The 15,118-nt window shown below is 39.0% G+C and overlaps 1 protein-coding gene across 2 annotated transcripts in view; it reads left to right on the top strand.

The window, feature by feature from the left end:
- Window positions 1-9,208, top strand: part of mtcl2 (microtubule crosslinking factor 2) — a 101,544-nt gene extending 92,336 nt beyond the window's left edge. For both annotated transcript variants that reach the window (XM_028582430.1, XM_028582431.1), the window contains exons 23-24: window positions 98-507; window positions 2,849-9,208. In XM_028582430.1, coding sequence (XP_028438231.1) covers window positions 98-507; window positions 2,849-2,983 — 545 coding nt within the window. In that variant the 3' untranslated portion in view covers window positions 2,984-9,208. The remainder of the gene's footprint in view (window positions 1-97; window positions 508-2,848) is intronic.
- Window positions 9,209-15,118: the final 5,910 nt, after the last annotated feature.

The raw sequence follows: 15,118 nt of genomic DNA on the forward strand, positions 1-15,118 counted from the left end.
CACAGTGCAAGCATGCCTCCAGGATTCAATTAGTCCTGTAAACTACAATTTATAGAAATAATCATAATACCTGTCTCTGATCCCTGTTTGTGATTAGGAGCCAGTCCAGCACCGCAGCCTCCTGCTGCAGGGAAACCCTCCGGGGTGGCAGCTTGTGGATCTGAACCCGGCTCTCAGCGGTACGGAGGCCTGGTCCAGGAGTTTTTTAGGAATGACTGCAGCAGCCGTGGCCAAGGAGGAGTCACCCTGCCTGGGGAGAGAGTGCAAAGAGACTCCCATGGCAGCCTGGGTGTCATTGGGAGTTTTGTCAGCGTGGATGAGCCCAAGCCAGAGTGTGTGTCAGCTGGAGTTGGAGGACTCGGAGTGCTGGCTGCAAGCAACGACAATGTGACCAAGATTGTCAATAAGAGGTTTATGAGACAAACAGCCGGGGAGGAGATGGTCAATATCATGGGAGGAGGGAAAGAAACGACGAGCAACGCAGGGGCTGCAGGACCTGGGATGGAGGTGCGGCCATTGGAAATTCCTTTATTTTTATTTAATTTTTTTTTTTAATGTAACTTTAGTTTCATTTTTGTTAGTAGACAACATATAACAAACATACAGATAGCACATAGCTACATTTTGAACAACAATAACATCCTCTATGGCAATTGTAGTTTTTTCGATAGAAAAAAACCTATAATTATGATGTTACTATCACACCAAGCAAGAGGAGAGAATAAATACAACAATACATTAAAGTTATTAAAGTACAGAAGGCGAGCGCACCGTTATGGAGGTTTGACAAATTTGCAGTTTTTGTGGAGAGACCAAAAAGTGCAACAAGTGGGCAAGGGTTAATTACAGAGCCCAGTGCAACTGACATAGAATTAAAAATAAATTTCCAGAAACCACTCAAACTTGGACAAAAGACAGAATGTGAAGCAGAGAAGCTGGGGCCTGCCTGTACCTATCAAATGTAGGATCTATCTCTGGTTTGATTTTTTCTAACCTAACTTTAGTCCAATATATGCAATGAATGAATTTAAATTGGATAAGACTATGACGGCTGCAAATGGAGGAGGAAGGGATCCTATTTAGAACTTGTTTCCAGATCAACCTCCCAATTTTGTCTAGCTATAATAGCAGATGAAGGCGAGAATACTGCAATACTGTCCTAAAGAGCAGATATAGCCCCTTGTTATTGATGTTAATTTCAAGAGTGGAGTCGAGCTGTGTTGGAGGAGGAAGATTTATGCGTTTTTATTTTAAACTTAAAACCAGTGGTTTTGCTTGTTGTAGTCCATTTACATTAAAGTAACACTAGAGAACTTTTTTCCGCTTTGTTCCCCCTACAGGTTGGAAGTGGAATTGTCCATTACATTACATTGTCCAGTTCATTCGAACTACAGATTCGCTACCCGATCTGGCAAACTTGCATAATGTAATGTAATGGACCATTCCGCTTCCAACCTGTAGGGGGACCAAAGCGGGAAAAGTTACCTAGTGTTGCTTTAAATAACATTTACTTTATATCACAGCTATTCATTTGCAAACAATTGATCTGGGTTTAAACAAAATTCCAAGCATACTTTCTACTGTTGCTGTTTTAGATTTGTAATGTATGGCCTACCATTCCGATTCAGATGCCATTAGTTTCTATTAATTTCTCTACGATATGTAAATCAATTAGACTCTTAAAACTTGCTTAAACTGTGTAATCCATCACTGTCCATTCACATATCAAGTCTTAACCTGTAACAATAATATGAGGTTAAAGATGTATGCACACTTGGTGTTCACTGTAATGGATTACACATAATGAAGACCTGAAACCTACAAAGACTGGACAAACCACATAAAGACGGTTTCCACCAACATCCACAGATTGTTTTTTCATCTTGGTAGTCAGAAAGGAGCATATACTGCTGGGCCAGCTGTGACTCAGGTGGTAGAGCGGTCGCCTACCAATTGGAAGGTTGGTGGTTCAATCCGTGGCCCTGTAGTCTTATGTCGAAGTGTCCTGGGGCAAGACACTGAACCCCCAATTGCTCCCAATGCTGCGCCATCAGAGTGTAAATGAGTGTGAATGTTTATTTGATGAGCAGGTAGCACCTTGTATGGCAGCATCTGCCACAGTGTATGAATGTGTGTGACTAGTGAATGGTTCCCGTACTATGTAAAAGCGCTTTGAGTAGTCGTTAAGATTAGAAAAGCGCAATATAAATGCAATCCATTTACATTTACTGTAGTAAAAGAATGAATGAATAAATAAATACACAGACAACACGCTTGGAGATAGGTAGACTATGATTACAGTCACGTTGTTAGGCAAGATTAATTCTTGCATGTTCCTGTACCACAACAGAGTCTAAATGTTGATGAGATGGTGAATAGAGAGATTAGGGCAATATAAAATAAAAAAATAAAAATAAAAACTCTCTTGTGAGAGCTGGAGTATAGAGGACTTCATTTAAAATAATCTTAATTCCCATCAATGAGAACAATGGGCAGCGACTGGATCGGAAAGCTAACAGTATGTGTTTATTAGCTAACTGCCAACAACAACTGACCCAGATTGGAACAGGCTGGGTTTAACATCACGCCCAAATCTTATCCATAATAGGGTCAACAATCTTAAAAATAGAAAATAGAAATTAGTGGAAACTGATGGCTGCCTGGGATGGTGGGAAGAAAGATTTGAATATTTCCACAAAAACATAATCTGTAGTTGAGAAGCTAAATCTTACACTTGTATGGTATTTTTAGAACTCAATCAAAAATTAAAAAGCATGTAACATGTGTATTACATAAAAAAAGAAAAAGAAAAACATTCATAGCTGCATGTTTGCTTTCCATTTCCCAGGATGCACCCTGTGATTGTGCTGCCCAGTCTTCCTGCCAACCCCGACTATCAAGAGCAGCACCTCGCCATTGCCATCACCGCCAACAAGAGTCTCCGGCGGCAACCGAGGAGAAGGGCGACACCTGCAACGAGTGACAACACTTTTACTGCCACGATCAAAGACACGCAACACACACACACACACACACGCACACACACACACACACACAAGCAATACTGATTCTTCACTGTACACCACTGCCATGAAAACACACTTTCTCACACCTCTCGCATCAGCAAATGTACATACACACCTACAACCTGCCACACAGGTGCACTGCCAAACATAACACACACCGCTATCACACTGCACAGACTGCCCCACAAACCCACTGCCACATGCACACATTCATAAAAACATGCACACCCACGCAGAACCCTGTCAATATCACACTTGTCTTGGACTGTACCATCCTGATGCCAAGGAAAGGGAGGACTGAAACTTCAACCTAGCAAGAGATCCAACCATCCCAAAACTACCAGCAGGCACACACATAATCTGACACACTTAACTAAACAAGATAAGCTCTACGAACTGAAGAGCGTCTAACAAGTAAAACTATGATGTCAGGACTGGTTCTACTAAATCCCCCCAATTTAAGGAATAACAGGTACTACAAATGTTCAGTTTTGGACGTTGAAAATCCCCCTTGATGACGTCGTCTTGCCACCAAGCTGTTGGACCAGCAGCCATGTTGGATTTACAGATAAGCACGGAGGAAGAAAAGATTTCGTCTCAGTAGGAATATGTGTCGAAAGTGCATGTGTACCTTTGGGAGCTACAGTCTAAAACGGGAGAGGAGACATCCATCACAGCTGGAAAGATCTTCCACATTGTGGTAGCAACTCTGAAACCATCTATCTCAGAAGAGTCATTAAACTGTGTCATATACACATGTGCTGTGCTGGCAAATGCAATTATGCCTTTTTGATTGATTAGCACAATAACATTCCAGCAAGTGTCTCCAACATGGATCTCAAAACGCCATCTCTTGATGACACTTCTGCTTCAGCTGCAAATGAGCATTCAATGTTTCTCCTATCACAGTAGGAAAAAGAAAGATCTCGAGGACTGTTGGACTACACACGCCACCATGGCCAGACTAACTCCACTGATGGATGTTTGGACTTGGACACCTCTATAAATGAGACCAGAGAACTGATTTCAGTGAACCTCCTACCATTGTTGTTGACTAGCGAACCTTAACAACAAGAAAGCTCCCCAGGCTTGTTTAGATGGAACTGTCCACTGTGTTCCCAAACGGACTTTGGCAACACGTTTTGTGGCATTCTTGCCATGACTTAAACCTTGTAGATGTAAAAAAACAAAACAAAAAAAAACTACTACTTGCCCCTCCAGAGTCAGATTGGAAAAATTATAGTTTTGGTTTCAACCTGTTACAGCAGGCAGAAAGTGCCTATTCGTTTCATATTTTTGAGATATTTCTTCACCGAAGAGGATTCATCGTAAACCCTTTGATGATCGTTAATGATCTTATAAAGACATGTGGTGCACAGTCCTAAAGCACACTGTCCTAAAAAATTTCAGTTGGTCACACTTTCTGATTGACTGCAAGGTTAACCTAAAAGCCCATATGCACTTGGCATTGTTTAGAGATGCACTGACACATCACTATTTTATCTTATTTGACCAGTTCTTCAGTGCCACAACAATTAGTATGGGGTCATGCTACAGAAGCCCAAACCAAATCGTAAAAGTGTGTTCCGTTCTGTAGGAAAAAGTACAGAAAATAAAGGTGGTTTACACTGAATTTTCCTGTCACACATGACTTTCAAAAAGTGATTTACACAATTAAGAAATGTTTTAATAACAATATACTGATATTGACCTTGATATCCATCAGCTTTATCGTGCATCCCTACCCTCTGTGCTTTATGGGATCAGAAATGATGTGTCTCCAAACTCAAAGTGCTCATCCAACATCGTCAAGAAATGCTCATTAACTCTAACCAGTGTCCTAGGAGTATTCAGTCAATGCATTCCTTTTATTATGTTTTTGTATGTGCGTTTAATCATTCAATTCTCAGCGTTCTGGTGTACCAGTGCATCATTCCAAGGTCTAGTGAAGGAGGTTGTTTTAAAATACTTCCTCCTCTCTCCGCTCTTCTCTCACGCACAACTGTCCTCATGTTGTAGTACTACACCAACGGCGTAGCTACTGTACGAAATCTGTACGCATTTTGAAAATGTAGCATTACAAATTAATCTTGGTAACAAGCTAAGAGCTGTGACTGTCCATCTGCAGCCAGAGTAGTTAAAGCACTGACAGTTTTTACTTTTTAAGAAATACATTCATACAATGTTTTATTTAATTTGATAATTTTAAATGTATGTCCTTTCCTACCTACAGTCCGATCCAACGATATAAAATGTCTAGTAGGATGTCTGCACACTTAGGGGAATTATCTGGGAAAGAAGTAAAAGACTGAAAATATGTTTCATGGGGACTGACGCAAATGGTCTTATTGGTGAATTGAAGAAAATTTTGTAAACTGAAAACAATCATAATTGAGGGAATTTTATTCCATTTCTTTCTCCTATCCCTTTGTTTGCCATGTTGTTCTCTTTCTATTGAACATATATTCAAAGTGCCTGTCAGATTACCTATTAGTCAGCTCACACCAAAACTGGAATCCATATAAAAACACACACAAACAAACCCAGTAGGCCTTTTTTTAATGGGTAAGATTGTTTTTATGCACATAATTGTGATCAGGCTGTACTAAAGCTACAATGAAGTACTGTACCACAGTGCAAGGACAAGATGGTTTACAGGTATAGTAGGATATAGTATATACACTATTTTAACTTTTTTTATACCAAGGGTTATTGTATTTCTGGAAAGTAAATTATTTTTGTTTTGTTTATTTTATATGAATGTTTTGCTGATATATTACTCTGTTGTTACTATTGTTTCTATTTAGTTGTCATGGTGCTATTTAATGTAAAGTCTGCTGTGGGCTCACCATCTATTTGAATATGTCTCTCCTACTGTGTGTGTATGAGCTGCAGTCGAGCGTTTCTCCATCTCGGCACACCATTTAATGACTCAGCAGTTTAAAATAGGGCATTACAGTAACAGCGCATGCATTTAAATAACACAGTGAGGAAAACCCACAGTCTAAATGATGCTGTCTGTCTCCATTCCAGCCCTCACTGCTGGTAGAAAACCAAGCGTCTGAAACCAGTCACTGCTTCAAAAGCGAACAACCCCTTAAGACATATAATCTGATCAAAATGCTCACAAGTGTCCCAAAAAGCACAGCTAATAAGGTTGAGTACACATCCATTCCACCAGTAAAAACCACATCTGATTTAGTCACTGAAGAGAATTAACTTAATGGTAATGAATATTATGTTTTTAACAACAGTAGAAAAGGGGGAAATGCCGAAAACAGCTCGCTTAGCGACAAGCTAACAGGTTCATAGCAAAGCAGCTACAGTGACCTGCATGTCAGAACTAGTTTACATGGAAAAATAAAACACTCTAAGGACATACTCCACTGAAAATGTTTGTAGTATCCAGAAAGATTCCTCTCAACGGTTTGTAATTTGTTTCTACACAGCTGTCTCTGGTTAGATTCATAGCAATTTCAAGCCATTCCAAGAATGACACAATGTTTTTTTAAAACACTATGAATTTCAGCATACCAACCCGAAACAAAAAAGTTGGCAAAAACCTGTACAGTTAGCCAAACAAATGCTACAGGTATCCATGTTTCTTCCAACCAAGAGGTTAAAAGAATCAAGATTGGTAATTTCCCACTTTTGACAAATATTAGCCACTAATGCTAGCTTCTTGCACAAATTACAGTACATACTGCATGTCAAGGCAGTGATAGCTGACTAGCTAGCTATAAGAGTAAAATCAAAAATGACTGAATACATTTTTCTATTCAATGTGGGCCATAAGCTGGGGCTCTTCATTCGAAAAATGTCTGTATACCGTAAAAAAAACAAAAAGAGCTTGAGAAGTTGATACACAATTACAGAGTGTAACCACAGTCCAGTAATGACTAAGTTGTCCCACAGTCTCTCCCACCGCACACCACAAATGGATGTATTTCATAGCCTAATATTAGGTCTGGCACCATTTCTTCTTTTCACCGCAAAACTATAATCTATAAAACTATAATCTATCATAATAAACCATTAATCCATCACTTTTGAAATTCATGTAACATGTAAAAGGGCAACTAAATGCCAATTGGGTCTAAACATTTAATAGGATTGTTTTAATTGGCAAAATGCAAACACAAACCTGAAACAAATATAAAAATGATTAGAGAAATGTTGGCACAATTTACAAAACCAATTGTGTCATTTGATCATTTATAATTTCAGTACAAATATTTTGCAGTGATTTAAATGTAGATCTTTTCAAAAGTTCCCTAGATTGCCCAATTCAATAATATGGATGAAAAAACATTCTTTAGCACAAGAAGGTTTGCCATATTCTGCTCTACCTCTTACACTTACACCATTACTATCTGAGATATGTCATTAAATAACACAAAACACAAGACTAATTTATCTTTAGCTGAACATATTTAATGTCAGTATACCAGGGCCTCAGTCCCGATGTGATTTAGTCTAGCTCTCACTAAGAAGGTCACTTTGTGTTTGTGCTCTAAAACATAGACTTTAAAAATAATGGACGGAGCTTCCAGGTCTGAAAAGTGAAGCAAATACAGAAGTGCCTTAAACCTGCATTCTATCTTATTTCCAGCCATGGATCTATTATATTAACAAACTCAAGGTTTTAAAACGGCAGTCTACAAAGCAATGGTTGAGGTCACGGCTGCTACATCCATTATTTTTACGGTCTATGCTCTACAAAGATCTCTTGGTTTAATTAAACCGCTACTTACCTTTCTGCAAATATTTGGGGTTAAGCTAAAATGTCTTAATTTGTTGTTTTACAGTAGTTGCAGACTGATTTGTGTTTCTTCAATGGTTGCTCTACTACATACATTGTGACGGACAATACGTGTTGCAAACCAATAAGGGATCTTAGTGTAAGGAGTACACAGCCCTAGAAATTTTGTTTAACTTTTGTGTGACCAGACCTCCAAATGGTTGAAAATTTGAACCAAGGTTATGTTTTGGTTAAATGTTTAGCCAACCTCCTGTCTTTTGTTTTCGGCTGATATTGCGATATATAGTCGAGCACAGGCAGGTATTTTAGACACAATAGGTGATTTCAGTAAATGTTCAGGTTGTGGATGAAACTGCCACTGTTGTTTGATGCTGGGTTCATGTAACATTAGAGGAAACATGTTACATGTTTCAGCTGATTTGAACACAAACAATTACGTAGTTGTACTTAAAAAAATCAGATGTGACACATCATAGCTGGAAATACAGCTCGCAGCTCCTACTCGTATTTACTGCAACGTGGATATATATTTCTTGCATTTACTATAAAGATCTAAAACGGCGCAGTAGTAAGACTCAAATCTCTGTCCGACTCTGATGTCATCTATCAGGTTTGTCTCTGCCTCTCCAGCCTTTCCACCAGCCTGTCAGGCGTTCCATTTGCTCCCCCTCAGGTTATAAGTACTAGACATCTGCCGTCAAAGACAGCCATTTCTACAGGTCTCACCGCATCACCAGCCAATAACTGATGAGTTTTGTACAGGTTGCATGGCACAAACCATGAGTCTCATTATTTCCTGTGTGTCTGTAAACCTGTAAGAAAAGCAACATTAATCTTTTTTTAATGTGTTTCCATACCATTCATATGATTATTACACTCTGGGCATATGTAAATGAATTCTTAGCTGTTCATAATGTTAGCTAAACTATTACCTAAAGACTGCCTGTATATTCGCTTTATATACTATTACTCTTGTCTTTTTTTTAATAACGCTTGTTTCTTGAATAAAAGGAGAATGCAATGAAAGATAAATAAAATGAGTACATGGTAAGGAAATGTGTCCCCTTGTATTGCAACTTGAAAAGAAATGAAAGGTTTGTACTCTCTCTATCCTTTTGTTTCTTTGAGAAAAGCTGAATGTCAACAGCTGATCTGAACCAGGTCGCTGTGGAAGTATGTAGCTCTCTCCCTTTATAGACCACACTTGAGCATTTCTTCTGTACATAGGTGCATTTTGAAGCTGATGGGGAAAAAAGCAGCAAACGTTAAATGAGTAAAATGAGAACATTTGATCCAAGTCGATTTTTAAAAAGGTTGGGGAGTTTGTTTGTTTTTCCAACCAATGTAGCTTGTAAAACAAGATATTATAACTGCCTCCTGTTTGTCATAGAATTCAGAAATAAATGTTTGTTGGATATTAGCATGGTTTGTTTTCTTGTCATTTTCTTCATATTGAACTTGGGTAAAATGGCCATTGTCTCTCCTGTCTTTGATAACACAGATTAGTTGCTATAGTCAAGGACTTGTTACGCAGTTTGGCAAAAAAGCTATAAAACGCCAAGCATGACTAAAGAGAGGAAAGAGAAGTGATGATTAAGTGAGGACGGTATGGAGAGGAATAATAGTTTAAAAAAGGTATACCTAAATCCTCATACAAATTAAAATAAAAAGGTCATTCATTGCAGGAATTCACATTAGGATGTTCTGATCTGCACATCTATGGTTAATATTTGACTAATTCTAGGCAACTAAAACTACTTGGTTAGTCCATCCATCCATCTTCGTCCGCTTATCCGGTATCGGGTCGTGGGGGGAGCAGCTCCAGCAGGGGACCCCAAACTTCCCTTTACTTGGTTAGTGTTAGGGAAAATGTTAGGGCCATAATTAGAAACTGTTGTTAGTAGGATGGCAACAATCTTCGGTATCAAACACCTAATACCCCACATCGTCCCCCTTCAATCTCTCTCCTAAAGACCCCAATACACTTCAGGCTGTCCAAAATAAAAGTTGACAACCATGAGATAAACATAGTGAAATGTTGGTTGTTGCCGTTCTAGATCAACATGTTGCCCAATGTCAGAAAATTAGTAATAAATACACACAATGTGACTGCTGCTACAATCCCCGTCTGCAAGCCCACTGATTGAAATGTGGCATAAAATGGTGCTGAATACACTTGCGACATTTTTTTAATCAAGATAAGCAAAAGGCCAGCATGACGGCCAAAGGTTGGTTTTGCAGATGGATTTAGAGACGGATTAATGACATGTCTCTGCTTACATAAGTGTTTTTAGCTACGTTTAACTTTATAAACTACACTGGCCATTTGTCAAACCATAGTGTAGCAGGAAAGGACTCGCACACAGAGAACAAAAAAGAGATTCAGACTGGGGTCTGTATGCCAATTGCTCAGGGTGTGTCTGCACCAACTTGACCTGTTGGTAATTGGCTTCATGTGTGTTTAATTAAGCCCTGGTTGATTGACTATGCACACCAGTTCAGTAACAGATATATAGGGTTTCTCACCATGCGTGCTTCTTCTTGCACTAAGTAGAGTCCAACACAGACTATACATCCCTGTAATGGATCAAATATATTTGGAATTCAGACCCCAGTCTAAATGTCGTTTTTGTTCTCTGTGTGCCAGTCCTCCCCTGCTGCACTGTGTTTTTCCCCTGATTACTGCACCAGAGAGAAAAGACAGTTTTTTTAAGGTGCAGCTCAACTCTTGTGAACTTTTGTGAACTTTGTCAAACCGTACTATACTTGTATAGACATTTGCCTTGTTATCTTGACCTTCATTTTGACCTGGCCATTAATGCTATAAAAAAAACATAACGTAAATGTGGTTCCGCAGATGGGAATAAAATGTTGACTGTGAAAGTTTTCATCTCTATGTATACAGTAGAGCTTAAGAAGAGTCCTCACCCATTAGGTAGAAAGGACAGATGGTGTTTTGTTGCGACAGCATTTGGAAAACACATGCAATATGAATGCTAGAATTTCACAGAGAAAGTAATTAGGCAACAGTTAACTCCCTTTTCCCTGTAAAGAAGCCAGAACTGCAGACTTAACAAACTCAGTACTTGATTATGATTTTCTGTGAAGCTGTAATAGCCTATATTACAAAATTAAATTACAAGACACACACAACTGAAAGCCTTATCATATTCTGCTTGAAAAAAGTGAAGGCCATAAGCTCAGCTAATTATAAATATATTATAATTTCTGGAAATGAATTAAAATGAGACAGCGCAGACTAAAACAACTACTAATTGTACAAAATAGTCAAATTACTATACATTATGGCACTTTCGGCATTATTGTATAATACAAATATATTTATCTGGCAACGCTGGTCCTCACCAAAGAAACTGCCGTATAGGTCGATTGTGCAAGCAGCTTATTATGACCCATATTTACATTTGTTGTTAGGCCCTGACCTCTAGTAGCCGTAGTAAATATGGTTAAAGCGGGCGCCCAGATAGCTCAGTTGGTAGAGCGGGCGCTCATATATAGTGGCTTACGCCTCGACGCAGCTGGCCCAGGTTCAACTCCGACCTGCAGCCCTTTGCTGCATGTCGTTTCCCCTCTCTCTCCCCTTTCATGTCTTCAGCTGTCCTATCACAATAAAGGCCTAAAATAATCTTATAAAAAATAAAAAAATATGGTTAAAGCAAAGGAGGAAGTCAGGTGATGTAGTATAAAGAACACCAAAGTCTGCATAGGCAGGAGGTTCGGTGGATGGATCAAACTAAACACAGGGCTTTCACCCAGGAGGCCACTGTGTGACACCAAAAGTAAACGTTGACTTAACCAACATAACCACATCACATACATAACTACGTCACATTAACAAACTAAACTAAAGTAGTTTTTTTGCCTAAACTTAACCAAGTAGTTCTGTTTCATAACATTATTAAAGATTCTGAACACGCACACAGGTGTTTTCAGTTAATCTGGCTGATTAGACCTCTGCTCAGGTTGAAAGTGGGCTGGAGCTTAGATGGGAATTTATTAGGTCACAAATCTTTTCTACCAAGTCACCAATGAGTATGGTAAAGCTGTCATCTGCCCTGCCCTCACAGGTACAACAAAGCTAACAAGCGACTCAGGAAGATGTCAATCAATCAGTCTATACTCACTCACACAGTCCTGGGAAGAGGTCTAATCAGCCAGATTGACTGAAAACACCAGTGTGGGTGTTTAAAACTGTGACCATTTCACAACTTTTAATAGAAGGGTCCAACATGTCATTTTGGGGGTAGATGGAGAGGTTATCCAGAGCCAAATAAAGAATGTGCTCCTCCGTCCAGTCGCCTGCAAGATTAAAAACATTATGAATAACATGATGCTACACCGTTCATGCTGAAATGTGTGCACAGATACAGTATGTACACACATCTGATCATTGTGGGACTACACTGCAAGAAAAACAGAAGCCTGGATCAACTGTTGTTGTGGAGCAGCTCTGTATTTGTTTTTGTATCCCTGCTGCACCAACGCATTGGTCTTATTGTAATGAATGAGAAGGTTGCGTTTTTTGACGCAATTCAATGTACAGCTTTAAAATAAATTTGATCAATTCAGCTAGTAAAATGTTTTTTTTTAGTACTTACACAGGTTGTTAGCTGATTAATGATTTTCCTTAAACAATTTCCAATTCTAAACGGCATTTCTAGTGTCTACTCATCAAACTGGAAAAATTACTCAATCGGGGCACATAAATATTCGAGCATGTATAGATTTCCTTGTTCCTCGACTTACAGCTTCAGCTAATTCCATGATTTTCTTCAGTAGGCATTTTCACTAAGCTCAAATCCTACTGCAGGAATCAAACTAAGGTGTAGATTTAACTCGAGGGCTGTTTGATTCCCTGTTAATTCAACCAACTCAGGATGTGGGACGGAGGAGGTGGGCATTATGCATTATGCAAACATACCTCTAACTCTGTCTTAACTTTTACTTGTATTTATCTTTTATAGACTTCTGCCTCAAAACCTAACCCTGTTTTAAGATAGAAATCCTACAGTGAAATAATTAATGGGTTTAACTAAAGTCTGGGAGCCCAGGATGTCATGCTAACTCAGGAGGCTGATAGATCTGTGTGTGTGTGTGTGTGTGTGTGTGTGTGTGTGTGTGTGTGTGCAGTCTAGCTAAAATAGGTCAGCATAAGAGGTAGCTTGAGAAGGTCTTATCTGGGCATGGGTTGGTGGTGTATAAGATGAGGGGAGCAAGGCAAAAGAACAAAAGTAAAAAGTATCCGTCACAGGAGTAAACATCACCATTGTTTATTTCATTTTAGAAAGGGTTGAGTTGCTGCAATGCATATTTCCTAAATCTAATATCTGTCATACTCTTACTGTCAACAAATCCCATAAAGAAACCAAAACCAACAATAAATTGATCCTAACAAGTATTGTTTGTGTAGCTAAAGAGCCTGATATATATTTATATCAGGATATATATTTATATCAGGCAAATGTCGCCGGACTACATCATTTTGTAAACATAGCCATATACTGAGAAATACAGAGAATGGCTTGGCAGTGGTGGCCTAGAGGTTAAAGAAGTGAGCTTGTGATCGGGACAGCGCTTGTCCTGCCCTCATTACTACCACTGAGGTACCCTTGAGCAAGGCCCTTAACCCCAACTGCTCCAGTGGAGCTGCTCAGTGGCCAGCAGATCAGACTGACGTTGTACTGGGCAGCTTCCAGGGATGAATGTGTAACTGTGTGAATGTGACACATTGTTGCAAATGAAAATTTGCTCTCAATCGACTTACGTGGATAAATAAAGGTTAAATAATAAAATCAATGGACCTTCATTAATATAAAATAGACTATTTAAATAGATGGAGATATACAAATGGATCCATAGCCTGCAACCTATCACTATGAATTGCAGCTTTGGGGGCTAGTGGGATCTTCTGGTATGTACTAGGTAACAGAAATAAAAACCTATCAAATGTGTGTGAGTGAATTATTGTTTAGTCATATCAGTTTACGTCATACAGCCAGAAATACACACACACACACACACACACACACACACACACACACACACACATACAAACACAGGATACAGTCAATGAGGCTCCAGTAATTAAAACTGAACACAAGGAGAGGAACTCAAGCTCTTCACTTGAGACTAAATGCACAAAACACACACGGATACACACACTATCTCTCTCACACATACAGTTAAAGGTTTGCCAAGAAATTTGGTGAGGGACAAATACTCTGAGAGGAAGGGAGTGACTTTCCTTTTGCAAAACACTGAACATTGTCAAGCCACTATTACCTCAAATAAAAACACCAGACCTCATAACAACAGATAGTTCAAAGTAACCATGGACTTCACATAACACATCAAACATGAACTCCTCAAAACAGCAAGAAGATATCCACTTCCACTCCTATTTGACTTTTCCTCACTTTATTTCATTTCCCCGTTCCCTTATTTCTCTATTGTATCAACATAAATAAACATTTTGATTAGTGGAGTTTGGAGGAAAAGCTGACTGGGACTAATTGGCAGTGACACATTGCACCTCACCTGTCACCTCACGTCTCCCCTTATTTGAAAAAAGTGTTGTGTGTTCCACGCAGCTCTGGAGTTTTTAAACCTTAACTTGCTTAATCAAAAAAAAAAAAACTTTTCTAGACGTGACACCTGTTTGCTAATGCACCTCTACAACTTGTGTATGAGTACCCCCCTTTTATGCTGGTCTAACCGACGAGCATAAAAAGGAACAGGAATCAAATCTGCAAATGAGGACATACCCCATGAAACGAAGGGAAACTTCCACATTTGCTTGAAAATACCAAACCTACTCCTTATAATACGGTGCCCTCTTGTGGCAGAATTACAACACGTCATTGTAGGAGATAAAAAAAACACAACATGTTCACTAAAAAAAACTGTGTTACAAAACTATCAATTAACATGCAAAAGACGAAGGTTGTGTAGTGAAAATAACTTTTGCCTATCACTGCAGCAATGACCAACACATGAGTTGTTCAGACTAGCAGATAAGTCTGAACAACTCACATACACCTCAAAATCCAGTAAGATGACCTTTATAGAAGGGATGATTAATGCAACAGCAGAGGTTAGGTCTTCAATTTTGTGACAATTGGGAACACGAGTCCAGTAGGAAAGGTGTTGGGGAGGATTAGAATGAGAGGGGACAGAGAGCGAGACAAAGAGTGGTTATCCTGTGCGAACAAATGGAAAGGAAATAGCAGTAATAAATAAAGAAAAAGCTGAACTAATGGCTAATACTTGTAAGGAAAATTTAACAATTGGTAAATGAAACACTATATAT

The sequence above is a fragment of the Perca flavescens genome, chromosome 7 (assembly GCF_004354835.1).
Source record: "Perca flavescens isolate YP-PL-M2 chromosome 7, PFLA_1.0, whole genome shotgun sequence".
Classification (NCBI taxonomy): domain Eukaryota; kingdom Metazoa; phylum Chordata; class Actinopteri; order Perciformes; family Percidae; genus Perca; species Perca flavescens.